We start from the raw sequence: 27,316 nt of genomic DNA, 5'->3' as shown, positions 1-27,316 counted from the left end.
CTTTTGTTACTATCGTCTGTAAATTCAGAGTTTCTTTTCTTCCTACATTGGGTTTGATAACATGAGCATAAATATGAGTCCATCAGGGCTTCCCTGGTGGCGCAGTGGTTGAGAGTCCGCCTGCCGATGCAGGGGACGCGGGTTCGTGCCCTGCTCCGGGAAGATCCCACATGCCGCGGAGCAGCTGGGCCCGTGAGCCATGGCCGCTGAGCCTGTGCGTCCGGAGCCTTTGCTCCGCGGCGGGAGAGGCCAAACAGTGAGAGGCCCGCGTACAGCAAAAAAAGAAAAAAAAAAAAAAAGGTGAGTCTATCAGAGATTCTTTCTTAAGATGTTTAGGGGAGCTAAGACATAAACAAATAATAAATATAAATAAATTTATACAAGGTATAAAGTAATACAGCATGAGCTAAGTATAGATAAATATAAAGACAAGGAAATTTCAAGGAAGGAGAGATTACACTCAGCTAGAGAAACTGAGGAATGCTTTATTAGAATAGCATTTGGGTTAGGTATGAACTGTTCCTTTCAGTAAGGCTTTAAAGTGGTGGTCTTGATTTCTAGAATGTAATCTTAATACTCACCTTTAAAATTCAAGTTTCTATCTTATCAAACTCTTCATTTTTTTAGACGATCAAAAATATAAATATTACAGTCTATATAAACAGCAGTTTGGAGACATAAATGAAAAGTTAATTGTAATACCTACTATGTGGGTTAGGGCTCTGTTCTTTTCAAAACTCTCTCTCCCAGGTCAAATCATATCTAAAAGACGGAGGATGCCTAATCACGGAACCATGACTTGAAGTATTCAACTGAGCAACACCTACTTGCTTTAGGTGCCTTATCAAATCTATATCCAAACTTACAGGAATAAGAATGAAGGAGGTGAAATAAATGGTTCAATATTCAAAAGTCAGATAATGAAAAAATAACGGCAACTAAGAAATGACATATATTAACCACAGAATTCTTTGTATGAAAAGTTTTAATGAATTGTGAGCCATTGACCATTACAGACTTCAAACCTTAATATTTCTTCTTTCCTGTGTAAAACCAGATAATTAAACCAGCCTATCTCAAGTATGACAGAAGACCATAGAATGAATAAGAGTAATAGTAATGTTTTCTTACCCATCTGCATGCTTTGCTAAATTTAAGAACCAAAGAGAGTGCTCCTGGTTTCCAAAGTCAACAGAGTAAATTCAATTACACATTTCTTCCTGATCATAGTTTCAGCTGAAATACAACAAATATAACTTTACCTTTCAATAGCACTTTTTATCCATAGCACAAGCACTTTCCCATTATTTTCTTCTTTACCCCCAATATCCTTATGAGGTAGTGAAAGGAGGGAGCAAGGATTTTTTTTTTTTTTTTTGCAGATGAGAAAACTTAAGGTGAATTTAGATCAGTGGTTCTTAACCTAGGCAACATATTGAAATCACCTAAGAAGTTTTTAAAAATCCTTATGATCATGTCATAGCCCAGACCAACATCAGAATCTTAGGGTATGGGACCCAAGCATCAATATTTTTCAAAATGCCTGTGACTCCAAACTATAGCCAAGGTTGAGAACCACTGGTTTAGATGATTTATATTCAATATTCAGAGGCAACTGGCTTCTACCTAAGTGCTCTCTCAGCACCAATGAAAAAGAGATTCCATTTCCTCAAACATTGTAACAGTCTGTCTTAGTATTCTGTACAACTACTATTGGTCTCCAGTAACGAATTAATTTAACAGGTTATAAATGAAGGCTCTTCATTCCCCGGATGCTCATGCTAAATATGAACCTCCATTTTATAAAATTTGCAAATTGGATATTAAAGAATTTAAGTCTTTGAGACAAGAATGGCTTGTTATTAAATATTTAGGCAATTATTTGATTCTAGGTTCAATATGCAATAACCATGTGTTTCCATTTTCCATTCAGCACCTTCAAAACTTTGTTACAAATGAATGTTTACTAATAAGAGAAAACAGAAGATATAAACAAAACTCTGAGCAAAAGCTCTTAGAATTGACCATATCACAATCTGAAAAAGAAACAAGTGCTTAAAAGACCTTATAGCTTTCTAACTAGTTCAATCTTTATCCTGCACCAGAACTCTTCTTTAATTAAATTTTAAACTTTGCCAAATTGAGTTGTTCTACACCAAGAAAAATCAATTTCTGTAGCAGCTATGTTCTCTAATACATTTAACATATAATTTCACTCTGTAGTATTAAATATGGTTTCTAGGAGGTTTCTTCCTTGATGTGGGTATCAAAAAGGATCTTTAACAGATTACACCTTTAAGCAACACACCAAATACACAACAAACACTTGTAAACCTTTCAGGTGGCAAAAATGAAATCTTTGTTCATGACTGAAATCCCTTGTTTCACAGGAGTACTGATAATATTAACTCACAAGGAGCAACCCAAGAACCACAGCCAGATGCTTGCTGTCCCTAATTTTTTTAGATTCAAAACAAAATATGCATACAGCAAAACCTAAAAACTACAAAGATTCCACTTGCCTTAGTCACTTCTTATCACAAAGATGTATCTGAAATCATACAATTTATACTTTCATACAGAAAGATGTTTGTTTCCTTTCTAACAAAAGAAGATCTCAGCTCATGTACGTTGAATTATTAATTTGAAAGAGTATTAGTGAAATCAGATTTCTTAGTCAAAAATTCTGAATAGGAATTAACGTTAAACTCTTCTACAATAAAACCTTCAAAATATCACCAACCTGAAGTTTCCAGCATAAGGTGTTTCATTTCAAGTCCCATGGGGGCAATTATTTATAATGAGATAACATTCTTAAGCTGGGTTCAGGTTGGCACTGTTTCAGATGGATGAGTAAACATTTTCTTGACAACCCCAATGAAGAGTTTGAGGCTTAGATTGTTGCATGATGTAAACAATATGAAATTAAAAAATTATAATATCTACAGCATTATAAAGTTACAAAATAAAAGGACCATTGATCAATTATTTTCTTAAGGTCTGTGACTAACAGCTTTCATATTTGAGGCCTATAAGAACAAATGGCAATGTTCTCTGTTCTTATGAGACACTTTCTTGGAAGGTCAAAAAATAAAACCAGATTCTATAAGATACACATTATTATTATTATTGATATATGAATGGTTAGAAATAGATTTGCCTTCCCTCAATCTTAGCCTGGAGATTTGAGGGATCTGTATAATAATTTTGATGGTTAAAAAAATAAATCAGACTGTAATAGGCATGGAAACTGTAAGCCAAATATAATACAAAATGAGCCAATACAACACATCTCCTCTTAAAATTTTCTTCTTTGTAGTTACCAAACTGTCCCTAAATGTTATTTTAATTTTGTACCATGTAGTGGTTTTTAAGAAATTGAACTAGAACAAAGCAACTCCTTTGTCCTGTTTTTTTTTTACAGTTTTTTTTTACACACATATTGTATATACAACTTTTAAAATAGCTGCACAATTTTATATCTCGCCGTTAGAGAAGTGCAGTCCAGGCAGACCATGCTTCTCAATATATTAAAAATATTAAATAAAATCCAACCAGTTTCATACTTTTCTAATAGTCAAGCTGGCTGGAAAAGAGGGTCTGGAGAAAAAACAGGCAGTTGTAAAACAGGATCAGTCTTTCTTCACAAACACGCTACTTAAAACTCTTGCTAGTTCCTTATCTTATCCCTTTTACACCATCTCTAAGATCTCACCTTAGAAGTTGGAAATATCACATCGCTAACTTAGAGACAAAATCTGTTGAAACATGCATATGTCAACTGCCCACTCAACCAACCGCAACCCTGAGGATTTTTCTGGCCCAGTAGAAAAGAGGAAACACTAAGATAATCTCTGCTGTAGAGTTGCTTCTCCAGTTAACAATATCATGTGTTTTTTCAGGATGTTTCTTGGGCATGCATGTATGACACTGTCACTTCATGATTCTACTTTCCATAAGCAGGTATCTCCTCCACTCAGTCTTTCATCCCAAGAAAGCCACTGTCATCCATCCAAAGGTTTTCCAAGGTAAACCAAAGTCACTTCTGTGTTACCATATACAGCAGAAACTGCTGGATACAAGCAGACCTTTGGAAGTCCTCTAAAGGCAACCCCCAGGAATTCATATCCACGTTCAAAAGCTAAAGTCTTATCTTCCATGTCCAAGATGACTCGAATTCTTTCTCCTATCTGCAAACAGACATCAAAAGAAGGTAAGAAGAAAACCCATCGAAGGCACAGCTAGATGCAATCAAGTTGAAAATATTATTAAGAATATGTATATCTCAAAAGTTATCTAGAAAAACCAAAAAAGTTATTTGGTCAGGGAGAAACATCTAGAAAAAGAACATACATCAATTGCATCACAAATGTTTGTTTTGATAGTTTTTAAAAAAAAACAAACTTCAGACTTGTGTGGGATTTATATTTAATACTGAAAATTTAAATATTCTTCCTGAACAGTCCCCAGATTTTATTTATTCTTTTTAAAGACCTTTCTTAAGAAGGTTACCACTAAAATCTATAACTTGGCATATTTTACCAAAAAAGGCTACCTAAATTTTCTCAAATTACTATAGTACATACATACAATGGAATGTTATTCAACCTTAAAAAGAAATGAAATTTTAATATGTGCTACAACATGAATGGACCTTGAAAACATTATGCTAAGAGAAATAAGCCAGACACAAAAATACAAATACTATATGATTCCACTTGTATCAAGCACCTGGAATATTCAAATTCATATAGATTGAAAATTGAATAGAGGTTACCAGAGGCCTGGGGGAGGAAGAAATGTGGAGTTATTGTTCAGTGGGCACAGAGTTTATGCTGGGGATGATGAGAAAGTTTTGGGTATATATAGTGATGATGGTTACACAACATTGTGAATGTATTTAATGCCACTGAATTATACACTTACAAATAGTTAAAAGAATAAAGACTGTTGTGTATATTTTACCACAATTAAAAAAAAAACTATAATAAAACACTTCCACAACCTTTAAAATTTACAAAGCAGTTCTACATACAGTGTGGAACTTACATAATCATGAATAGCCAAATCTGACTATAGTTTCTAAAGATGCAGAATAGGCTTATTAAACGATCACTTTGTGGTCCACTACTCTGAAACACCCGTTTGTTATAAAAATAGCAGTACTGATTGTTAAACTAAACTGGAAGCACAATTACCCATTTCTTTTCCCATCTGGAAAAGTAAACAAAGAAAGAGCATGTTTATCCTTATAATTTGCATGTATTAAAGGCTGTTGCATCTATATACTTGGAGGAAGAAAGTCCTAACATTTGCAATCAAAAATCATAATTTAATACTTCCCAATTAGGATACCCCCTGCTGCTATCATTACTTTCCTTCATTGTATTTCCTATCACAAATAACTACCAACATCTACTTTTTCTCTCCCTCTGCCCAACTCACAGATTAACCCCGTTTTATGGACCTAAGAACCTCCAAATCACCATCACCACTACTGTTACAAACAAAACACGAACAACAGCAAAAATCAGAAATAAAAGCTAATATTGTGATGAGTACTGTTGAGTGATTTTATATTATCTCATTTAATTCTCATGTCAATCCTAGGAGTTATCCCTATTTTACAGAAGATGAAAATAAGAAAATAGAACCACTCCAAGTGACATTTGCAAGTCTGCTTTACCACTGGGCATACAGCACACATCCACATAGCACAGAGAGCAGGAAGACAAAGTCCTACAGCGTTAGGTGTCAGAGGACAGAATGTGGAGACAGCAGAGCAACCGGAAACTTAGAGGAACTCTGCAAGCAAAAAACCACAAAGAGGATGAGCCCCTAAATCTGGAAATAAACTCTGCCCAAATCCTCGTGTGATGACTGTATTACACAAACACAGGGTAAATCCCCAGGGAACCAGGCAGAAAAAGTAGCAGCTAGAGGCCAAAAAAACTGAATAAAGACATAAGCTGCTGTATAGTTTCAGTGCAGGCAAGTGAACTGCCTACTAGAACAAGAAAACCTACAGTTTTCAGAAGAACAAAGTAGCTTCTAAAGAAACAAAACATTCCAGAGTTCCTACTATGTATTATCTACCATGTCCAGTTTTCAATTAAAAAATGACTGGATATGAAAAGAAACAGGAAAGTGTAACTCATACTCATGGAGAAAAAAGCAGTCAGTAGAAACAGACTCCAAGTGGGCCTTAGATGTTGGATTTGGCAAAGACTTAAAGTAGTTATTATAAAATATACCCAAAGAATTAAAGAAAAATATAGTATTAATAAATGAACAAATAGAGATCTCAGCAGAGAAATGGAAATTATAAAAATGAAAATTTTAGAACTGAGGGGCACAATAACCAAAATTCACTAGCCTGGCTCAATAGCAGAGTTCAAATGACAAGAAGAAGAAAATCTATGAACTTGAAGATAGAACAACAGAAAGTAACAAATCCAAAAAAACAGAGAGAAAAAAGAACACAGCTTCAGAGGCACAGAGACAAGGATGATATCAAGCAGTCCAACAATTACATTAACTATAAATGGACTAACTACTCAAATCAAGAGACTGGGTTAGATAAAAAGCAAGATCAAATTACATGCTGTCTGGGGGACCCACTTTAAATATAAAGACAGACTAAAAGTAAAAGGATGAGGGAAAAGAGGTACTTTGCGATAGTAAGCATAAGAAAGTTGGATTGGCTTTATTGATATCAGACAAAATAGACGTAAAGACAAGGAATATTACTAGAGTCAAAGAAGGTCATTTCATAATGATAAAAAAGTTAACCAGGTAGGTAGATATAACAATTTTAAATGTATATGCACCTAATAACAGTTCCAAAACACATGAAGCAAACACTGACAAAACTGGAAGAAGAGATAGATAAATCAGCAACTATAGTTGGAGATTTTAATACTCCTTAGTAAATGAAAGAACAGGTAGAAAGAAAATACAGAAAGCAGATAGAAGACTTAAACACTACCAACCAATTTGACCTAGCTGTCCTTAATAGATTATTCCATCCAACAGAATATGTATTCAAGCATACATAGACATTTATCAAGGTAAACTATATGCTGGGAATAAAACATGCTGCAATAAATTTAAAGGGACTGAAATCATACAGAGTATGTTCTCTGAAAAACAAAGAATAAAGGACTTTCACTACAAAATCACAAGGTTAGTCATAGATCTTTATCTTCAATGATTATTAAGTCCGTTCTCCTTAGGGCATTTGCAGAGCCTGAAAGGCAGTAAGGAAAGGATTCTATGAAAGAAAATCCTTCCAAGCTTTTATACGTCAGGAAATGGGATATATTTTAGTTCTTCTACTTTATTATGCCTGACTTGAGGTCATTACTGAGGCTAGAGCTTTCAAACCACATGTTCCTCTGAAATGTGCAATCTATAATTCCTTAAAATTTCCAATTTCTTATCAGATTATTATTTTTTACACTCTGCTGAATCTATGGTAATCATATAGCCTTTACAAATAGGAACTATAATTATGACCCTAGAATCAAGTGAGTATGGCTTAAGGCTAAGAATTTTTAGGGATTTCGCTGGTGGTCCAGTGGTTAAGAACCTGCCTTCCAATGCTGGGGACCCGGGTTTGATCCCTGGTCAGGGAACTAAGATTTCACATATGCCTGGGGCCACGAAGCCCACGTGCCACGATGAAAATCCTGCGTGCCACAACTAAGACCCGACGCAGCTAAATAAATAAATAAATAAATATTTTTTTAAAAAAGAATTTTTCAATGTAGTAGTTTGGGACTTCCCTGGCAGTCCAGTGATAAGACTCCGTGCTTCCACTGTGGGGGGCACAGGTTTGATCCCTGATCAGAGACCTAAGATCCCGCATGCCGTGCGGGGCGGCCAAATAAATAAATATGCAGTAGTTTGCCTGAACTCACCTATGTTTATGGAAATTGCTGACACCTCCAGACGCTTTAAATACAATCCAGATTAATAAGTAGCAGAGGGTAAGTATGTATGCACATGCACACAGGTGCATTTGTGGGGGTGAGGGGGTGAGGTATCGAGAAAAAGTAAATCTGGATGTGCATGATATAAGAAAGATTACAATCCAAAGCACAAGTTGGCAAACTATGTCCCCTGGGCCAAATGTGGCTTGCAGTCTATAAATAAGGTTTTACTGGAATACAGCTATGCTCATTCATTTACATAATTCATGGCTGCTTTCGTGCTGTAACAACATAGTTGAACAGTTGTGAGAGACAGTATGGAAAACAAAGCCTGAAATATTTACTATCTGGCCCTGTATAGAAAAAGTTTGCCAACCTGATTTAAAGATAGATGGCTCAGATTGAATATGTATTAGGAAACAAATACTGAGATACAGAAGATTATTGTCAAGAGTAGCCAAAAAAGGCCAGTTACACTATTTATGTAAAAGTTACCAAAAAGACAAATAATGCTGCTATATAAAATTTTGTAAATTTAAAACAAATTAAGCCATGACTTAACAAAGGCTCAGAAAACACTCAGTTCCTCACCTGATATTTTGGTGCATTGTTGCATTGTGGAAAACTGCCATTGACTTCTCCATTATGTAGTAGATTATTGTCCACTAGATTCCAGCCCCAGCTCTGGTCATCACTGCCCAGCAATGCCACATAACCTTGGCACTGCATGGGGGCCCGTTTTGTGGCAATTCCAATCACTGCCACAGTGCCCAGAGGGCCCTCCCACCACACTTCCCATGCATGGCGGCCCTCGCTGAAACCAATCTTGGTCCTTGCACCATCAGTGCTCTGAGCGATGGGGTTCCGATGTAAAGTAAAGCCGTTCTTCTTAATGTAGACATTCCTGGAGCAGTCGTTTGTGCTGAAAGCATGTTGGAAAGCACGTATCTGAAAAGATGAAAGGTACACAAAAGAAACAGAAATTTGATTTTTCTTACACATTAAAAGGTACCCAAACTTTCGGCTACATGTTCTTAAACAATAAAGTTATATATTTTAAGTAATACAATAATTATTTCTCAAAAATGGCTCACGTTTCAGCATGGGATCCTAAAAGAATAAATTATGCAACATTAAAAATAAAACTGCCAGCTGTTTCACTACTCACTAAAATTCTAAATCACAGTATAATTTCTCCAAATAGACTTCTTAACACATCAAAAGACATATACAAGAATCCTTATATTTTAGAGATAGTACTGAAATGTTTATGGGTGACGTATCTGGGAATTGCTTTGAAATATCCAGGAATGGAATGGGAGAGTGGGCAGGGTAGACATGAAACTAGACTGCCCATGAATTAATCATTGGTAAAGCTTGGTGATGGGTATAATAGGGAGGTTATTTTCTATACTCTTGTTTATATTTGATATTTTTACATTAAAAAGTTAAGATATGCACGGTTTTCGTGTTGGCAATGCTGCCACCAAAAAGAACTGTATTTTAAGTAAAACAGAGAACTTAGTCATATCAGCTCTAGAGTTTATGAAAAATTCTAATAACCACAAACTATCTTAGATCTTCAGCCTCCTCGCTAGGTATTACTCATATGCTGAGACATCACCACTCTCATTTTACCAAATCAAATAATCCCCTAGATAGCATAAATTCAATCACTAAAATTTATAAAGAGATAGTCATTAACAGCAGCTACCAATGACAGGACAGGATAGTTGACCTTCAGTAATCACCAGTTTTTTAAGTTTCCAAAATAAAGACAATATGAAAATTGCTACTCTGTACAAATAATAACATTCTCTCATGTTGTAATAATGTATAGGTTTTGGTTTGTACGTTTTTTAGAAAATCCCTTCTTTATTCAAACAGCCCAAAAGCAGCTGAAGGCTGGGACCTATTGCTTTAGTTAACCTGAAAAATCAATTCCAGAATCACAGAATTTCAGCATTAGGAAAGACGTGAAAGTTCACCTACTTCAACTCAGGGATGGGGACACAGGCGTAAAGTCAACAGGTAGTTAGCACAAGAGCCCCAAAGAGAAGTCAAGCATCCAGTCCCCTCATCCAGTTCTCATTTACCATTAGTAAGTACTTCACTGTTTAATTGTTGTACTCCAGAGCACAGACTAAAACAAAAACAAAAAACCTCCTTGGTTCAGGTATCCCATATTTTCATAAATGGGATGTAAACCTGAAGTATACCTAATTTTTTTCCCATCTGTTCTTAATATAACACACTTTTAAGCACCTGAAAGTGCTGTACACACCTTAACCATTTGACTCTAGTAAAACATATCTTGAAAAAAATCTAATCTAACCTAAATTGGTCAGACTTCTATAGGTAATACAGAGGACAGAAAGCATGTTAAGCAACACCACGGGAATGAAATCAGCAAAATCCAGATTGAGGGAACCTCTCTACAGGGTAAACAACCTGGTTTCTTCAACAAATAAACTGCAGGGGTAAGAGGTGAGAGAGACGGAGGGTGTATCTGTAGACTAACATAGCCTTAAGAGACATATCAACTGTCTGTCACGGGAACTTTATATAGATCTTGCTTAAATAAGCTGAAAATTAAAGATATAACATTTGACATTTATGAGACAATTGGAAATTTGAACACCAAACCTTTTATATTAAGGAATTATCATTAATTTCTTTATACCTTAGATGTAGTAATGGTATTGTGATTAAGTGTCCTTATCTTTTAGAGATAGATAATGTGAAAAATCAGATAAAATGGAAAAATAAATACACAAATAAATAAAAACAATCTATAGTTCTTGCTACACAGTCTCATGCATAACCTGGATTTTGCATTATAGCAAACAGCTTTAAGACCTAGTTTAGGATGTACAGCTTTAAGACCTAGTTTAGGATGTAAGTCTGAAATTTAGACAATTATAGCTAGATGCCAAGTATGACTGGAATAACTGATGTTACTTGGTAATATGTAAAACATGAACTTTTAAAAAGAAGACAAATCCTAGGGGCTTCCCTGGTGGCGCAGTGGTTGAGAGTCCGCCTGCCGATGCAGGGGACACGGGTTCGTGCCCCGCTCCGGGAGGATCCCACATGCCGCGGAGTGGCTGGGCCCGTGAGCCATGGCCGCTGAGCCTGCGCGTCCGGAGCCTGTGCTCCGCAACGGGAGAGGCCACAACAGTGAGAGGCCCACGTACCGCAAAAAAAAAAAAAAAAAAAAAAGACAAATCCTAATTAGATTGACAACTCCAAATACTTTGCAGTTTTATGCTATCCCAAGCCTGTTCTCAACATTTTCTCAGTTACCCATGCTCCCTGGAAATCCTATTTGACCCTTCCTTCTTCTTCATCCCACCTCACCCAGTCAGCTGTCCACCTATGTGAACTTGTTTTCTTGCAATTCCTCTCCCAGCCACCCCCTTCTCTGCTCTATACACTTGTTCTGGTCTTAAGTACCTCTGGTATAGGCACTAACCCCTGCCTTCCTGAATGCACGTTATGCACTGGTTTTTCTAAAGCACAGCTCTTACTTCGTCCCTCCTTTGTTCAAATTTCTGTGTTTTCCAGCTGTAAGACAAAGCCCAAACTACAGACTGAAGGCTGTATGTCAAGGATCTCCATGGTATATCTAGTTTCAGCTTACCTTTACAATCATATTTCCTATCATAATTCAATCTAACTAAATTATTTTATATCTTTAGCCTTTCCTCCAAGCTACAAATTGTAACAGATGCTTATCTGAAAACTCTTGGATGTCTTAAAAACACTGTAAACTCTCTTCTACCAAAACTGAACTCATTGTTATTCCTCCAAAATCTAGCCCAGGTAATCCCTATATCATGTAAGCCAGATACCTAGGAGTCATCCTGAGCACCTCCCTCTTCCTCACCCCTATTTCAAATCTATTGCCAAGTCCTGTAGATTTTATTTCCTAAATTTATTCTAAATTTCTCCCCATCTTTTACTGCATACTTCCTAATATTCATATTTCTAAGGTACCCCTCCAACCTGTTCTCCATTCTTAAGTTTGAAGAACCTCTAAAAAATGGAAAAATATCACATCACCAATCCCCACACTCCTAACCCCCTTTTGCTTACAATTTAAAATGGCTTCCTTTTGTTTTGGCCACAGTCCACCTCTTCCATCTTTCTCAAACCTGCCTCACTTTTGCTGTCTATGCTCCAGCCACATTGATTATTTTCTATCCCTCATACTCATCAGGTTCCCTCCTGGAAGGCTCTTCTCTCTCTCTGGCCTATTTATCCTTATCATTCAGGTCTCAGTTCATGCATTATTTCCTCAGAGAAGGCCTTCCCTGACCTCACTACTTAGTTCAAATTCTCCATTACTGACATTCAGAGCATCATGTATCCATCCTTCGTAGGACTTAACACAAATGCAATTTTACAACTGTGTGACTATTTGATTAATACCCACTTCCCCGCACTAGACTGTAAGTGCCATATGGCAAGGCATCCATAAGAGTCTGTATCTGTTTTTATTCACCATTGCATCTGCAAAACTGAGCATAGTGCCTAGCATTCATATTTTTTTAAATAAAAATATATGCTGTACAAACCCTCTGCTTTCTATTGCCTTGCTTTTGTTCAGGGTACTTCCTCTTAGTAAAATGTTCACATTCTCCCCCATCTTTAAAATTCAGCTCAAATACAATCTCAACCTCAAACCTTCTACAATCATCCATTCAACCTGTAAATTTCTTTCAGTAAACTTCTAGTATATATATATATTTTTATATCTCTAACAGTTAGCAACAATTTCTACCATTTCTAACTAATAACCACTAGTTATTTCTATACATTTTTTTCTCCTCTACTAGACTGAGGCCTTCCCTACTAGGCTATATGGCTCCTTCTGAATAAATCTTTTATCTTCAAGATATTCAAGAAAAGTCCTGCAACATCTGAATGTACATGTGATTAGTACAGGTCTGTAATACCTACAGTGCAAGTAGTACAAAGGCATACAAAGTATTAAAAACTTATGAAACCTAAAACATCTCTGGAAGGATACAGAAGAAATAGGTAACAGGTTGCCTCCAACCTGGATGGCGGTGGTATAAGGACAAAAGGAAGACATTTTGCTTTACATCACTTTGCTTCTTTTGAATCATGTATTCTTCACATGAATACATTATCTATTACATATTATTATATGAATCTTGAATCACGTGAACATGACTATTACAGACCAATTACAAAAATGTCTTAATTTAAAATAAGTAAAAACAATAAACTTTATGGAAGAGTAAAAAATAAGACTCATGAAATCTACACGTTTATCAGGCACAGTAAGATAAAACTGCAATCTTCTGCACTCTACTATATGAATTACAACTAGTATCCATTGAGAATCTACCAAGTACAAATACTGTCCTCGCAAATTAACGTTATTTCATTTAATAGAAAAACAACTTGACAGTTGACATATTAAAAAGCGATATTCCTTATCTTATTAAACTAAAACCTGTTTTATTACAGAAGAATACATTTTACATCTATTTCACATGGAAAAAAAATTTACTCCTTATTCTGACCCCACTGGCAGTCTAGCATTAAAAAGGTATGTTTTCCCTTTTTAGTTGTTAATGTGTTTTTATGTTTACCATATTCTAGGTCAGACTTTAGCCTGTCCCATATATGCTCTTGGTGACTGCCATTCTGAAGAGCTGTTTCCATCCAAACTGAACCCAAGTTTAAGGCCTTTTATTTATATTGCTTGAAGAATCCTCTCAGTCCTACCATTATCTGCTACTTGACATTTTTACTTGCATATGAAGGCAAGACTAATCACAAGAATCTGGCAGGGGAAAAAAGGCAGCAAAAATGGAATCAGCATGTTAGATGACAAATAGAACATAAGAGACACAACATCAAGGTGGAACTACGAAAAAGGTGGCAAGGAAGTAGCTAATAACAGTGGGACATGGCAGTATTATGACTGTTAAGTGGTGCCGATGGGAGGATGTTCTATTAAAGCCTCTATGTTGAAAGTCAGCAGGATGCCTTGGACCACACTCATTTATAAGCCTGTAACACAGTGGAGGGAATTAAAGAGTGCTTGGGCAAAAATAAAGAAAAGATGGTTATAAATCAGAACTTGGAAAAGGTGCGGTGAAAGCAAAGATCTGAGAAACTAAGCCAATGTTAAGGCAGCCAAGGTGATTTAATAAACGGCAGGGAGAAAAATAGGATGAGAGTATTGAAACCTACAACAATGAGGTGGTCTGTTTTTAAGGGTAAAGACTGTGGAAAGTAGAACGAGTGACGGAAACCAGGGATGGGAAACCACCTGGCCCTTCAAAAAGTGTATCGCGGAAGTGGGGTGGGTTAGGGAGCAGAACTTCAACCCAAAGAGAAGAGGATCTTCATGGCGCGGGGAGGTTATAAGGTAAGGTATTGACTGGAGCGGTGGAAAGGCGGGATGGTGAGGCGAGGCTTCCGACTCAAAAGCTTAGCTGAGAAGCACTGAGAGCGGCCCGGACAAGCGGGACCGGGGGCAGCGGCGTGGCGCGGGGCTCCCTCACCTTGGCCTTGTAGCTGGGCAGGTTGCAGAGGATGTCCGTGCGCAAAGCCTCCTCTGCCAAGCTGCGGGCGCACAGGCTCCGCCACACCTCGCTGTTCTCATCGCCGTGCAAGCAGCGGTACCAGTGCTTGCACACCAGGGCGCAGCTCCGCAGCTCGGACAGCTCCAGGTAGGAGAACACCAACTCCAGCACCCGGCTGGGCAGCCGGCCCCCGGCCCCGGCGGCCCCGGAGCCGGCGCCCGCGCCGCCGCCACCGCTACAGCCAGCGCCTCCCGAGGCTGCCCCAGCCCCCGGGGCCGGCGCCGCCATCGCCTCACCAGCCGGCCCGAGGGCCGCTGCCGCCGCCGCCGCTTTCCCCCGTCTCTGCTCTGGAGGCCAAGCCTCGCCTTGAGACCGGAGCAGTTCGCTCACCGCCCCTTTCACAGACTACCGCCCGGCCCCTCCACCACTCCCGCCCCTGCCCGGGGGCGTCCGCCACGCGCCCCGCCTCACTGAGGGCAGACGCACCGGCCGCACGGGCGTCCCCCGCCCCTCCCCCGCGGCTCAGCGCCGGCGCCGGAACGGCCCGACTCGCACGGCCTCCCTGCGGCGCGCCCGTGCCTCCGCCATGCGGGTTGAGGGCACGAAGCAAGGGCGCACGCCCAGCTCACGCGGTTCCTCTCGGCCCCGGATGTGACTGTTTGGCTGAGGCGCCTCCCCCCCTACGCTAGATGGGATGGGCGCCCACGGGTGAGGTCATTACCAGGCGCCTAGGAGGGAAGGTCGAAGCGCAGGTATGAGGCTATCGCCGGTGGGTTCCAGGCTATCCTCCGGTGCCTTTTCCCCTTTTTAGTCTAGTGGTTTCGCGTCGGCTTTTCTGGACCACTTTTCCTATAAGTTTTCGCTGAGTTATTTGGGTCCCTGCTTCGCCTTTCCAATCTAACGCATGAAATTTCCCTCTCCTTATTAGCCAGTCCTTCGGCAGGTGAGGTCGTGTTTTTCTGGTCAGGCCCTCTTGTTCTCCCTTAGTACCAGTGCTCATCAGAACGTGTGTCCCAGCGTGTATACAGCATGTGAGGTCGCCACATTTGAACACCTTCCCCACCCCACCCCCACCCCCAGTGTTTGGATAACCTTAAAGTGCCGTTTAAGTGCTTATTAAGTGCTACATTTTTTTGGACAAAATGTGGCTTTTCCTAGTCTTTCCTACTAACCCACGATTGGTAGGCGAATTAAAGCAGTGTGTTTTTAACTAATGAGACATTCCAATAGGGAGAATGACATGGAGGCTATAATTATAGAAGGCTTCTTGAAAGGGAGAGTTTCAGCATTATTTAGTCATATTGCGTTTTCCTAGGTGGCCAGAACGTTTTCTGACAGCCTTTAAAGAATGCTTGGTACGAGAAAATAGTATCTATCATGTGAGCCAGGCAACCTACTCAGGCCCTTTACAGGGGTGTTTATATAACTCTCGAAGCAACTCTGAGATAATTATTATAATAATAGGTTTCACAGATTCCTTTAGTAGTCAATTCCACCGTCTTGCCTTTATGTAGTAAGGAATCTTTCCAAAAGCTCCCTTGCTGTGTATAGTTCATTTCTTGTTCTCCAGTAAAAACAAAAGAACAGCACCTACCATCTCTACTCTCTGATGGGTGGTGTTTGGTTATTACTTGCCAGTCCCTTCTTCCCAGATGTTTTTTCCTCCAAGCTTAGTAAACGCAGATTCTTTTCATTCTTACTAGTGCCAGTGCCACAGCCCTCCAGCCACTTCGGTTGCTATCTAGCTTCTCCACATCGAGACCAACTTTGGAAAGCTCAAACATGTCAAGAAAAGTTGACCTATACTTATTACAGTGATAGTGACTATCACATTATTTAGATCTCAGGCTACGGAGTTTTATTTATTATTCATTTTTCAGCTTTCTGCCGTCAAAGGAAGACGGTCCAAGTTTTGTCTGGAAAGGCACTGAAGTTTCTTTTACAGCTTCAGGGACAAGTAGAGTCAGTCCATCCAAGAAGGGGACAAAGAACAGACAGAATGAACAGCTTTAAAGGCACAGACACTTGAAAAGGACAAATGGATACATGGAGGTATGACAGGAGTGTTTAGAGTAGAGAGCATTCAGTTATTAAAGACATTGCCCTCTATCCTGTCTGCCATGGTGTGAGGTAGAGCCTTTGAAGGATCTGATGAAATAATTCTGGCAAATCTTGTCCAGTCAGTGAGGTGACTTTTTGTGGCAAAGTACCCCCCAAGTGGCCCAGGTAGGATTTCAAAGTAGGAAAAGATTTCCTTTATCACTACCTCCTTTTCTTTCTTGCCTGCTCATCACCCTCCTGACCATGTCCCCTCCCCCATGTTCAGTACCCTCTTTCTGCCCTCTCACTGTTTAGAACTTCCATCTTTGCACTGCACCCTTTATAAAAATGTTCTCATAGTACCCCACCTTCCTCGCCCCCTCTCACTCCATGATCTCATTAGGTGTTAGAAGGAAGGAATCCATTATCTCATTAAACTAATTCACACTGGGATATGATTAATTGCCGTGCTTGACCCTTCAGGCATCTACCTAGGAGAAAAGCTAGTTGACTTGATCCCTGAGTGTGGGGATAGTGGCACTTAGCTATTTCCAGGTAGGCTTTCCAGTCCCAGTAAAAGAAAAACAAGAAACAGTGGCTTGCCAACTCATTTCTGAAAGATTATTTTGATTTAAGCTATATGTAGTTAATTTTTCCCACTACCTCGTACCACAGCAGTCTGATTGTTTAACACTTTTTTTTTTTTTTTTTTTTTTTTTTTTTGCGGTACACGGGCCTCCCACTGTTGTGGCCTCTCCCGTTGCAGAGCACAGGCTCCGGAGGCACAGGCTCAGCGGTCATGGCTCACGGGCCCAGCCGCTCCACGGCACGTGGGATCTTCCCGGACCGGGGCACAAACCCGTGTCCCCTGCATCGGCAGGCGGACTCCCAACCACTGCGCCACCAGGGAAGCCCCTGTTTAACACTTTTTGATGGTGATCTTTGAATGTGTTTCAAATAATAACAAATAATTTTAATTTTGTAGACTAAGTAAACAGATGATCTGGGGGGCTCTCGTTGAATCCCTGATCAATACTCTGCATGATAAAATTAAAAGCCTCAGAATGTATGGATTTCTGGGGCTTTCCCAACTCTTTTTCCTAACATTCCCCATAATAGGTCTCTATTTTTATTTTTCTGATTAGCTAGGTGATCGGTGAACATCATCCATGTGGTGTAGAGATTAGAAGTTTAATTTGCTCTTTACTCTGGTGCATAGAGGTTAAGGTAGAGCTGACCTTGGACTTGTGAGAGTAATAGTCCAAGAGTTACTACTGCTTCCATTATGGAAAAATTTACAGGAACTGTGTTGTTGTCTATAATAGTCTCTTTAAGTACAAAATTCATTTATTGCCTAACTTCTCACACTTTGGGGTGGAGTTTAACCAAATGTATCTTTAAAATTGAGTTAATCTTTCCTGGAAAAGAGTTACATTAGGAAGAAAACCTGCTAAAACTTTTGTCTGCTAGTCAGCATTTACTTAGGTCCCTTGTGAGTAGATCTGTGATGGAGAAATAGAAGTACTAGAAACCCTGCCTCATTCTTGTCTTAGCAAAAGCCTAATATATCCCAACAGGGATCCAAAACCTATATGGACACAAAATTCTAAAGCTGTAGGGGGCAGACTTCTGGACTTTAAAGTTAATTCATTGTAGAAAAATTAAAACTCTGACTTAGGAAATAAGTGGTCAGTACCTTAAAGATTCATGACAGAGTTAAATAAAACTATTTGTAACTTTTCAGTGATTAATTCAAATTTCATATTTTAAGGTAGGATATTGTATTTATCATATAAGTCAATAGTCACCACAAATGACAGTTCCTAAGCCTAAATAATATTAATACCTTTCATTTTAAATTGTGTTAAGTGTCCTTTTTCCTTGGTTTATCTGGAACATTTGGCAAAAGTCTTTGTTATGGTAGAAAATTATTTAACTACTATTTCAGTACTTGTTGGCAAAAATCAGACCACCAGAGTTCCCTGTCTTTATCTCCCTTTGAGTCATTTCCTCTCCAGACCTCTCCTTTAAAACTTATTTGTTGGGCTTCCCTGGTGGCACAGTGGTTGAGAGTCCGCCTGCCGAGGCAGGGGACACGGGTTCGTGCCCCGCTCCGGGAAGATCCCACATGCCGCAGAGCGGCTGGGCCCGTGAGCCATGGCCTCTGGGCCTGCGCGTCCGGAGCCTGTGCTCCGCAACGGGAGAGGCCACAAGTGAGAGGCCTGCGTACCGCAAAAAAAAAAAACAACAACAAAAAACGTATTTGTTTCAGTCTCTGTTTAATTAGTTTCCTCTGTTTACTAATTGAGTGCTTCTGCTGAAATTTAAAAATGTATCTTTTTGTCTTTTTTCCATTTTATCTATATGAAAATTGCTATATCTGATATTGTGATCTTGTTTCTGTTACTTCAATTACTATTAGATTAGTGATTTTTTGCAGTCTAGTTAGTGATTTTGTGTGTGTGTGTGGCTAAAAGTGGAGGAAATAACCTTTGTGTTGGGATAGAAATTTTAGGCAGATCACCAGATTATTTTAAATTATTTTTCAAAACAATTTTAGGAAATTTATCTCTGTACAATTGAACTAAATTCAGGTATTGTATCTGAAAATAGTAAAGCAACTATGGCAGTTTCTTACTAGATAAATTCTCCCTTGTCTTGTGGAATGAAAAATTAAATTTATCTAGATAGATTTGTTTGCTTCCTTTTGACCACTTAGAGTTATATAAATTGCCCGAATTTCCTGTTTTGCTTTGCACAGGAGGTAGTTACGACAGGGGTAGTATTATGTGGCAGTTACAATTATAGATACAGGCTGCCTAGCATATCAGGAAACTAAATTTTGCACATAAGTACTACTGTTATATAAGTTCAAGTAGGTGATGTGATTAAAAATATGTGAATATATTTAGAAGCAGTAATGAATTATTAGCAGCTTTCGGTCATTTTCTGCACTTTCAAAGAATACTAACAAGTTAAACCTGTTGTCAAGTAGAATTGCTAGAAAAAGGTCTTCATTGTTTGGAAGTTTAGGATCCCTTTATATTAGATCCCAAGTACAAATCCTAAGAGCCAGGTGACTTTGGGAAAATTATTTAACATTTCTGAGACTCAGTTTTATTACCTGTAAAATGGAATAATATTTACCAATCAGAAGTGTTGTTTTGAGAATAAAATTAAATAATGTACTGAATTAGTCTCCGATGGTAAGACCCAAGGGTTTGCATTTTTAACCAGTTCCCCTGATGATTATTGGTGTAGTACAGGTTCTCAAATTCTATCATACATCAGAATCACCCGGAGGGCTTGTTAAAACACATTGCTGGGGGCTTCCCTGGTGGCGCAGTGGTTGAGAGTCCGCCTGCCGATGCAGGGGACACGGGTTAGTGCCCCGGTCCGGGAAGATCCCACATGCCACGGAGCGGCTGGGCCCCGTGAGCCATGGCCGCTGCGCCTGCGCGTCTGGAGCCTGTGCTCCGCAACGGGAGAGGCCACAACAGTGAGAGGCCCGCGTACCGCAAAAAAAACAAAACAAAACAAAACACATTGCTGGGTGCCAACCCCAGAGTTTCTGATTCAGTGGGTCTAGAGTGGGGTCCAACAATTTATATTTCTAACAAGTTCCTAGGTGATGCTAATGCTCCTGGAGACTATACTTTGAGGACCATTTGTGTAGTATATATGATGCCACTTTGACTAGCCTAATAAAAGTAAGAAAAGTGACAATGGTAATATTTGTTGAGCCCTCATTACGTACCAGGCACTGTTATATGTGCTTGACATTTATTATGTCATTTAATCCGATCCTGTGAAATGGATGTTATTATTACCCCCATTTTATCGAGAATGAAAGTGAATTATAGAGATTCAGTAATGTGCCCAAAGTTGCCCAGCTGATAGGTAATAGAGCTATTCAAACCCAGAGAGTCTAGTTCCAGAGCTCATTCTCTATAAACATTATTCAGGTAAAGGATATAATCTGATGATTGTGCAGCCCTTTCTTTTTTTTTTTTTTTTTTTTTTACACAATTTTTTTTTTATTAGTTTCTGCTTTATAACAAAGTGAATCAGTCATACACATACATCTGTTCCCACATCCCTTCCCTCATGCATCTCCCTCCCTCCCACCCTCCCCATCCCACCCCTCCAGGCGGTCACAAAGCACCGAGCTGATCTCCCTGTGCCTACTTGAGAATGGACTTGAGGATATGGGGAGGGGGAAGGGTAAGCAGCCCTTTCTTAAAAAGGATTTTTCTTAATTTAAAATAAATATATTTATTGTTTATTCTTATGTGAGCCTCACATCAAAGGCTGGAGGACCAGGCTTACCTGTGCCCCTGATTGCAAGGAAAGCCCATGTAGGCATGTGCCAGCCAGGTGCACCACAATCTTGTGTTCAACTAGGCTTTGTAGGCTTGATCTTCAAATGTCTTTTTTTACTGATTGAGTTTTTTAGATGTCTTTTAATACTTAAATGAAATATTGCTTACTGAATTTGTCTCTCGTGAAGTTCTTATATAAAACATGAGATTATAATTTTTCCCCTTTCTTCACAGAGTCATCTGGGCCATTATGGCAGTCAAGTGGACTGGTGGACATTTTTCTCCTGTTCTCTGCCTGAATGCAAGTCAAGAAGGGCTAGTGGCTTCTGGAGCAGAAGGTGGAGATCTCATGGTTTGGGGTGAAGATGGGACTCCATTAGGACACACACGCTTCCAAGGGGCAGACGATGTTACCAGTGTCTTATTCGCTCCCTCCTGCCCCACCAAGCTCTATGCCTCACATGCAGAAACCATTAGCATACTGGATGTCAGGTCTCTCAAAGGATCCTTGGACGATTTTCATGTGAATGAAGAAGAAATCAACTGTGTTTCGTTGAATGAAACTGAAAACCTTCTGGCTTCTGCTGATGACTCTGGAACAATCAAAATCCTAGACTTGGAAAATAAGAAGGTTAGCAGATCACTGAAGAGACATTCCAATATCTGTTCTTCTGTAGCTTTTCGGCCTCAAAGACCTCAGAGCCTGGTGTCATGTGGACTGGATATGCAGGTGATGTCTTGCAGAGAGTACTTGGGTAATTTCTAGATGGGATTTGGTAACAGAATCAAATTATTAATTGGGCTAAATATATCTTTCCATTTTCTATTCTCTACTAACATGTCTTATGTATTTATGAACCATAAGCTTTACTTCTACTGCATGTTTAATGCTAACTTGACAAAGTCTAGTAGATTTTATTTACAGAGTAATTATTAATCTTTTACTCTTCCTTTCTCTATGCTTTAAGACATTCCTAAAACATGAGAATTCAAATATTTGATTCTAAACATCTGTTTAAACAAAGTCGTGCTAAAGTCAGAGTTTATCACCCACTCTCTACAAAGTCTGTTGTTTAAAAAAAAAAAAAAGTTGGAGGGCCTGGATCTATTATTGTTTTTACTCTAAAAATCACCGGAGTGAGAATAGTCATGGCTTCTCTTTGGTGAGCATTTACTACTTCCCACTGCCTTACATATATTAGTTTTCATTCTAATCATACCCTGATCATTACTATTTCTTTTTTAGAAATGAGGAAACTGAGATTCAAGTTAAGTTTCCCCACAGCTGTCTGAATTGGGATTCAAACCTCAATCTCTCTGGCTTAAAAGTCTATATTTTTTCTCTGTGGTACCAGAGATATTTAAACAGAGTATCATTGATAATGTGGTAGAAACAGTTCTTGGTATGGGAACAGATGACTTCTAGAAAAAGAACCATTGTTTATTAATGATGTCTGCCCAGCACTGTTCTAGGCATTTAATCTACATTCCCAACTATATATTAGTATCTTCTAAGACTTGTGGCCATTTCTTGGCCAGTGGTCTTTACCATTCCCTCCTCTACCCTCCACACCTCCTTATAATTTAGAAATAATGAGGCTAATTTTAGTTGTTGTCACTATGACTGCCACCCCCTCCCCCTGAACTACTGGCATTTAGTAGGAAGAATCGGTAGTTGACCTGCAGTGCTGGGGCAGCCCCTAAACAATAAAGAATTATCCGACCAAAAATTTGTAGTGCCTCTATTGAGAATCATTTTATACCTACAAGGCACAGTGACCCCATAACCTCTAAACTCCTTTTCTACTCCTAGGTCTTGTCCAAAACTTTTATAAACCTCCTACATTTTCTATCCTAGTGGAGATAATCTGCTTACTTGGTTGGGCAGAAAAACCTACACAACCAGTCAGATATCTGTTTTAAGTAGGCAGATTGTACATTGTCTCTTTGACTAGTCATTCTTTCATCCTTAAGCTATACCAGTTTTCAGTCACTGGTTCATTAACTAACTACTAGGCATGGCAATAAACAATTAGGTGTGCAGCGATCACAGATTAGGTAAGAAGCAGGAATCCAGAATTTACCATTTTACCTCCAGTTCTAGATGAGAATGTTTAGTGGCAGGCAGCTGCTAGAGAACAGTATAGGAAATAAATGTTTTGTGAGAAGAAGGCAATTGCTTTTTTTTTTCCTTTTTTTTTAGTAATTGCTTTTTGATTTGACTGTCAAGAATTGCTAAAAATTCACTGTAGATTAACTTCTGCATTGGGTTGTGATATAACAACAGTGGCTAAGATAATACAGCCACGCTTTTAAAAAATTACTTCTTTAACTGACGTTGAAACTATAATTTCTTCCAATTTATCAGTATTTCTTAAAACCTGGTTATCTAGTATTTTTTTAAACCTTAAGAATAGCTAGTCTATGGCAGAGTCCAAGAGTGTAGGCATAATAGTGGAAGGGAGTTCTTATCAGATTAACAATGAGTTATTTCTTTCTGAACAAGTGTGTTTTATCTCAAGGCAGGAATTGAATTATTGCCACATATAGTAGATGTGTTCAACACACCTATCTTTGTTATTATACAAATTATAAAAATTATACCCTTTGATTTAGATAGGTTTAAATAGGCAGTGCAGGCTTCCTTGGTGGTACAGTGGTTAAGAATCTGCCTGCCAATGCAGGGGACATGGGTTTGAGCCCTGGTCCAGGAAGATCCCACATGCCGTGGAACAACTAAGCGCATGCGCCACAACTGCTGAGCCTGCGCTCTAGAGCCCGAGAGCCACGACTACTGAGCCCGCGTGCATAGAGCCTGTGCTCTGCAAGAAGAGAAGCCACTGCAATGAGAAGCCCGCACACCGCAATGAAGAGCAGCCCCCACTCACCGCAACTAGAGAAAGCCCTGTGCAGCAACAAAGACCCAATGCAGCCATAAATAAATAAATAAAATTTTTAAAATAAATAAATAAAAAATAAAATTAAATAGGCAATGCTTACTCAAAGAGGCAGGGATCTTAAGAATGAAGTGTGATTTATTAAGACACTTGAGACTGCTTAATCTTTTATTAAATAGGCCCCAAATAATATTCATAATATATGTATAAGGTATAAAAAATAACATTAAACAAATACATGTGTACCACCACTCAAATATAGTTTTTTCTTCTAAGGACCTTTGGAAATTTGAAGCCATCATGAATTTCTGTAGCATACACATTGGTTTTCTTTCTCTCTCATTTCCACATTTGAAAATAAATGGTTCAAAGGTTTGTTCTTTCTGGAGTTTGAGAGATCTCTAGTACAGAACTTAAGGACTGGGACAGTAGAGGAGCCTTTTTTTTCCCCCCTTGAAAATGAATCTTTTATGTGGAAAGAAATGTTTTTGTAGGAGAAATTTTTGAGCAGCATCACTTTGATATGCTTGCATTCACTTCTGAACGTTTGCCAGTTGTTCACTTTCTCTCCCTTTGACGTTTTATTGGACCTTAAGGCCTGAACTCTTGTATACTTTTCCTTCAAATCAATTTTCTTTAATATTCTTTTCCTTTAATACCTTACCTCTCTTGCTTAGGGTAATACTGCTTGATCAGGTGGTTGAGAAATTGTGAGATACCTTGGACTCTTGGGCAGTTAGGAAGAGTAAAGAAGTACAAAGGGAATGTCCAGGCAGGAACAATCTGGGAATCTTCAACACTTGGAAATGACTGCTGGGTTGGTAGAATCTGAAATGGCTATTAACACGTTTAGATGATTTAAGTAAATACAAAAATGTTTAAGCTGCTGAAAACACTTTGGGTGTAGTTCATGTTTGGATGTCTTAGGGCAGAAAATATAATCCAGGCATTATGGGGCTATGTGAAAAAGAACTTGGGGATACCTGCCATACAGTGAAGCTAGTAGATTTTGGAATGTCCATTTTCCATGGGTTCAGGTTTTTTATAGAGATTGTTGCCATGTCAAGTTTTTTTTTTTTTTGGCTGCGTTGGGGCTTCGTTGCTGCACACGGGCTTTCCCTAGTTGCGGTGAGTAGGGGCTACTGTTGGTTGCAGTGTGCGGGCTTCTCATTGCGGTGGCTTCTCTTGTTGCGGAGCACGGGCTCTAGGCGCGCGGGCTACAGTAGTCGTGGCGCGCAGACTCTAGAGTGCAGGCCTAGTAGTGTGGTACACGGGCTTAGTTGTTCTGCGGCATGTGGGATCTTCCCGCACAAGGGATCAAACCCACGTCCCCTGTATTGGCAGGTGGATTCTTAACCACTAGGGAATTCCCTCAAGTTTTATTCCTCATTCATTTTTGTTATATTTTCTGATTTTTAAAATTTTACTTTATTTCAATTTATTAGTATTTTGACTTCACCCATATGTATAACAATTGCTGGCCTCTTGGTATAATGTTATAAATCCAATCCAAAGAGATTTTCAGTGTTTTCCCTAGTATAAGCAGAATATAAGTGTTACTCGATGTTGCTTCTTTTGAAAGTAGGCCGAGTTAAAGGAAGTTACCTTGAATAGAAAACCAAATCCTTAATATAATCAACAGTAGTAATCTTGTCAATTCAGATCTGTGCTTTTGACTAAAGAAGGTCATGCTTATTCTAGTGTCCATTTTAAATTGTGAGTCATAATTCAGGGATAGTACTAGGGGGTAAAATATAGCTGTCTGTTCTCTCTGAAAGTATGAAGAATATTTTCTTTTTCAAATTGGTTGCTACGGGAAGAAAATTGCTAGATAATAGAGTAAAATCAGTTCACAGAGTTTATTGTTTTGTTTTAAACAGTTTTTAATTAGCATTTAATTTAAATTCGCTTAGTAGGTCCAAGATCATGGTAGGGAACAAGAACAAAAAGCTAAGTATACCAGGATGTCAAATTAGTCAACAGACTTGTTTAGAATTTCTGCTCTTTTCTCCAGGTACTATGCTAGGCATTAGCAAAGATGAATTAAATCTCAAGAAACTGAAAAGCTAGTAGTATATGTCAGTTAATAGAACAGGAATTAAATATGGGAAAGAGAGAAGGGGGCTGGAATAGTTAGGAAAGCCTTCCTAGAGGGACACAGTTTGAGCTATGCCCCTAGGATTAGTAATTTGGGTAATGTGAAAGGAAAGGAAAAGCATTCCAGATAAAAATGATTTCAGTGGTATTCTAGTTTAGTTTATTTAGTTGATAGGTACTTTTACTTTAACAAGCATAGACGAAAATTAATAAATTTCATAATCTTCAATTTTACCTGCAGAGATCAGGGTAGAATGACTCAAAGAAACTGGCATCTGCTTAAGAATTTGGATTACACTTTAATGAGTTTGTTAATTGAAAGTTACTCAGGATCTTGTTTTCTAAATTCTATCTTCCTTACTGCCCATTGGCATTCTAGTTTTGGCACCAGGGTTGCATCCCACTGGCATGTCTTGGTGCCATCTGAATTTTTTTTTTTAATATTGCTGGAAATGTATCCTACTAATCATTCTCAGACTACTTTGATGATTTTGTTAGAAGTGGCATAAGCATGTTAGTTAAACAAACTGACTAGAACCGTAACTATGTAACTTCCTCTCATTTAAAGGTGATGCTGTGGAACCTTCAGAAAGCCCGGCCACTCTGGATTACAAATTTGCAGGAGGATGAAACAGAAGAAATGGAAGACCCACAATCACCTGGTCAGCTTTTAAACCCTGCCCTAGCCCACTCTGTGTCTGTGGCATCGTGTGGCAATATTTTTAGTTGTGGTGCAGAAGATGGTAAGATTCGAATCTTTAGGGTGATGGGAGTCAAGTGTGAACAGGAACTGGGATTTAAGGGCCACACCTTAGGGGTATCCCATGTCTGCTTTCTGCCAGAATCCTATTTGCTGCTTACTGGAGGGAATGATGGGAAGATAATGTTGTGGGATGTAAGCAGTGAAGTTGAGAAAAAACAGAAGAGTCCTACAAAACATACCCACAAGAAGAAAACCAAAAGGGCAGCTTATACCAAGCAGGGTGGAAACACTCATGCTTCAGTAGCAGGTGAAGATGAACATGGCAAAATTTTACCAAAGTTAAGTATTGAACATGGAGAGAAAGTGAACTGGCTCTTGAGTACAAAAATAAAAGGATACCAAAATATATTGGTAGCTGATCAAACTAATTGTATATCTGTATATACCTTAAAAGAATTTTAAATCCAATAAAACATTTGAAAAACTGCAGAACTTTTTATGGGTTAAAAAAAATCCTGATTCTTTGTTTGAACTATTTGTCATATATGGAAATAATACCATTCCATCATATAAATTTTAAAACGTTTGAGCAAAAGGAGATAATTGGGTAACACTTCTTATAGTAAATGACATATTAAAATTTGGAGAATGAGAACTAATATTCACTGAGTACTGATTGTGTACCAGCCATTGTACATGTTTCCTTTCTTATTCCAAATCAGTGAAGTGGGTTACTTTGTTCATTTTTGCCACA

General features: G+C 38.7%; 2 protein-coding genes across 4 annotated transcripts; one reads left to right on the top strand and one right to left on the bottom strand.

The window, feature by feature from the left end:
- Positions 1–913: 913 nt before the first annotated feature.
- FBXO45 (F-box protein 45) lies at positions 914–15,139 on the bottom strand. Its single transcript, XM_082624874.1, has 3 exons — positions 14,483–15,139; positions 8,526–8,882; positions 914–4,190 (listed from the first exon to the last, which is right to left on the bottom strand). The coding sequence occupies exons 1-3, from the start codon at positions 14,789–14,791 to the stop codon at positions 4,005–4,007; spliced, it is 852 nt and encodes a 283-aa protein (XP_082481000.1). The 5' UTR covers positions 14,792–15,139; the 3' UTR covers positions 914–4,004.
- Positions 15,140–15,198: 59 nt separating this feature from the next.
- WDR53 (WD repeat domain 53) lies at positions 15,199–27,070 on the top strand. Of its 3 annotated transcripts, none has more exons than XM_082624871.1 (3): positions 15,199–15,255; positions 21,100–21,595; positions 26,428–27,070. In XM_082624871.1, exons 2-3 carry the CDS (start codon positions 21,116–21,118, stop codon positions 27,022–27,024), a joined length of 1,077 nt encoding a protein of 358 aa, XP_082480997.1. In that variant the 5' UTR covers positions 15,199–15,255; positions 21,100–21,115; the 3' UTR covers positions 27,025–27,070. The 3 variants fall into 3 exon arrangements, with proteins under 3 accessions (XP_082480997.1, XP_082480998.1, XP_082480996.1); XM_082624872.1 differs by lacking the exon at positions 15,199–15,255 and adding an exon at positions 16,395–16,555 and having other exon boundaries at positions 21,100–21,496; XM_082624870.1 differs by lacking the exon at positions 15,199–15,255 and adding an exon at positions 16,398–16,555.
- The last annotated feature ends 246 nt before the right edge of the window (positions 27,071–27,316 follow it).

The sequence above is a fragment of the Mesoplodon mirus genome (assembly GCF_964341445.2).
Source record: "Mesoplodon mirus genome assembly, chromosome: 6".
Lineage (NCBI taxonomy): Eukaryota > Metazoa > Chordata > Mammalia > Artiodactyla > Ziphiidae > Mesoplodon > Mesoplodon mirus.
This window is presented reverse-complemented; position numbering and strand designations above follow the sequence as displayed.

Coding starts and splice junctions, on each gene's coding strand:
- FBXO45 (XM_082624874.1), bottom strand. CDS start 14,791: ATGGCGGCGCCGGCCCCGGGGGCTGGGGCAGCCTCGGGAGGCGCTGGC. Junction 8,883..14,482: donor TGCCCAGCTACAAGGCCAAG/GTGAGGGAGCCC, acceptor TCATCTTTTCAG/ATACGTGCTTTCCAACATGC. Junction 4,191..8,525: donor ACAATGCACCAAAATATCAG/GTGAGGAACTGA, acceptor GTCTGTTTGCAG/ATAGGAGAAAGAATTCGAGT.
- WDR53 (XM_082624870.1), top strand. Junction 21,596..26,427: donor CATGTGGACTGGATATGCAG/GTGATGTCTTGC, acceptor TCTCATTTAAAG/GTGATGCTGTGGAACCTTCA.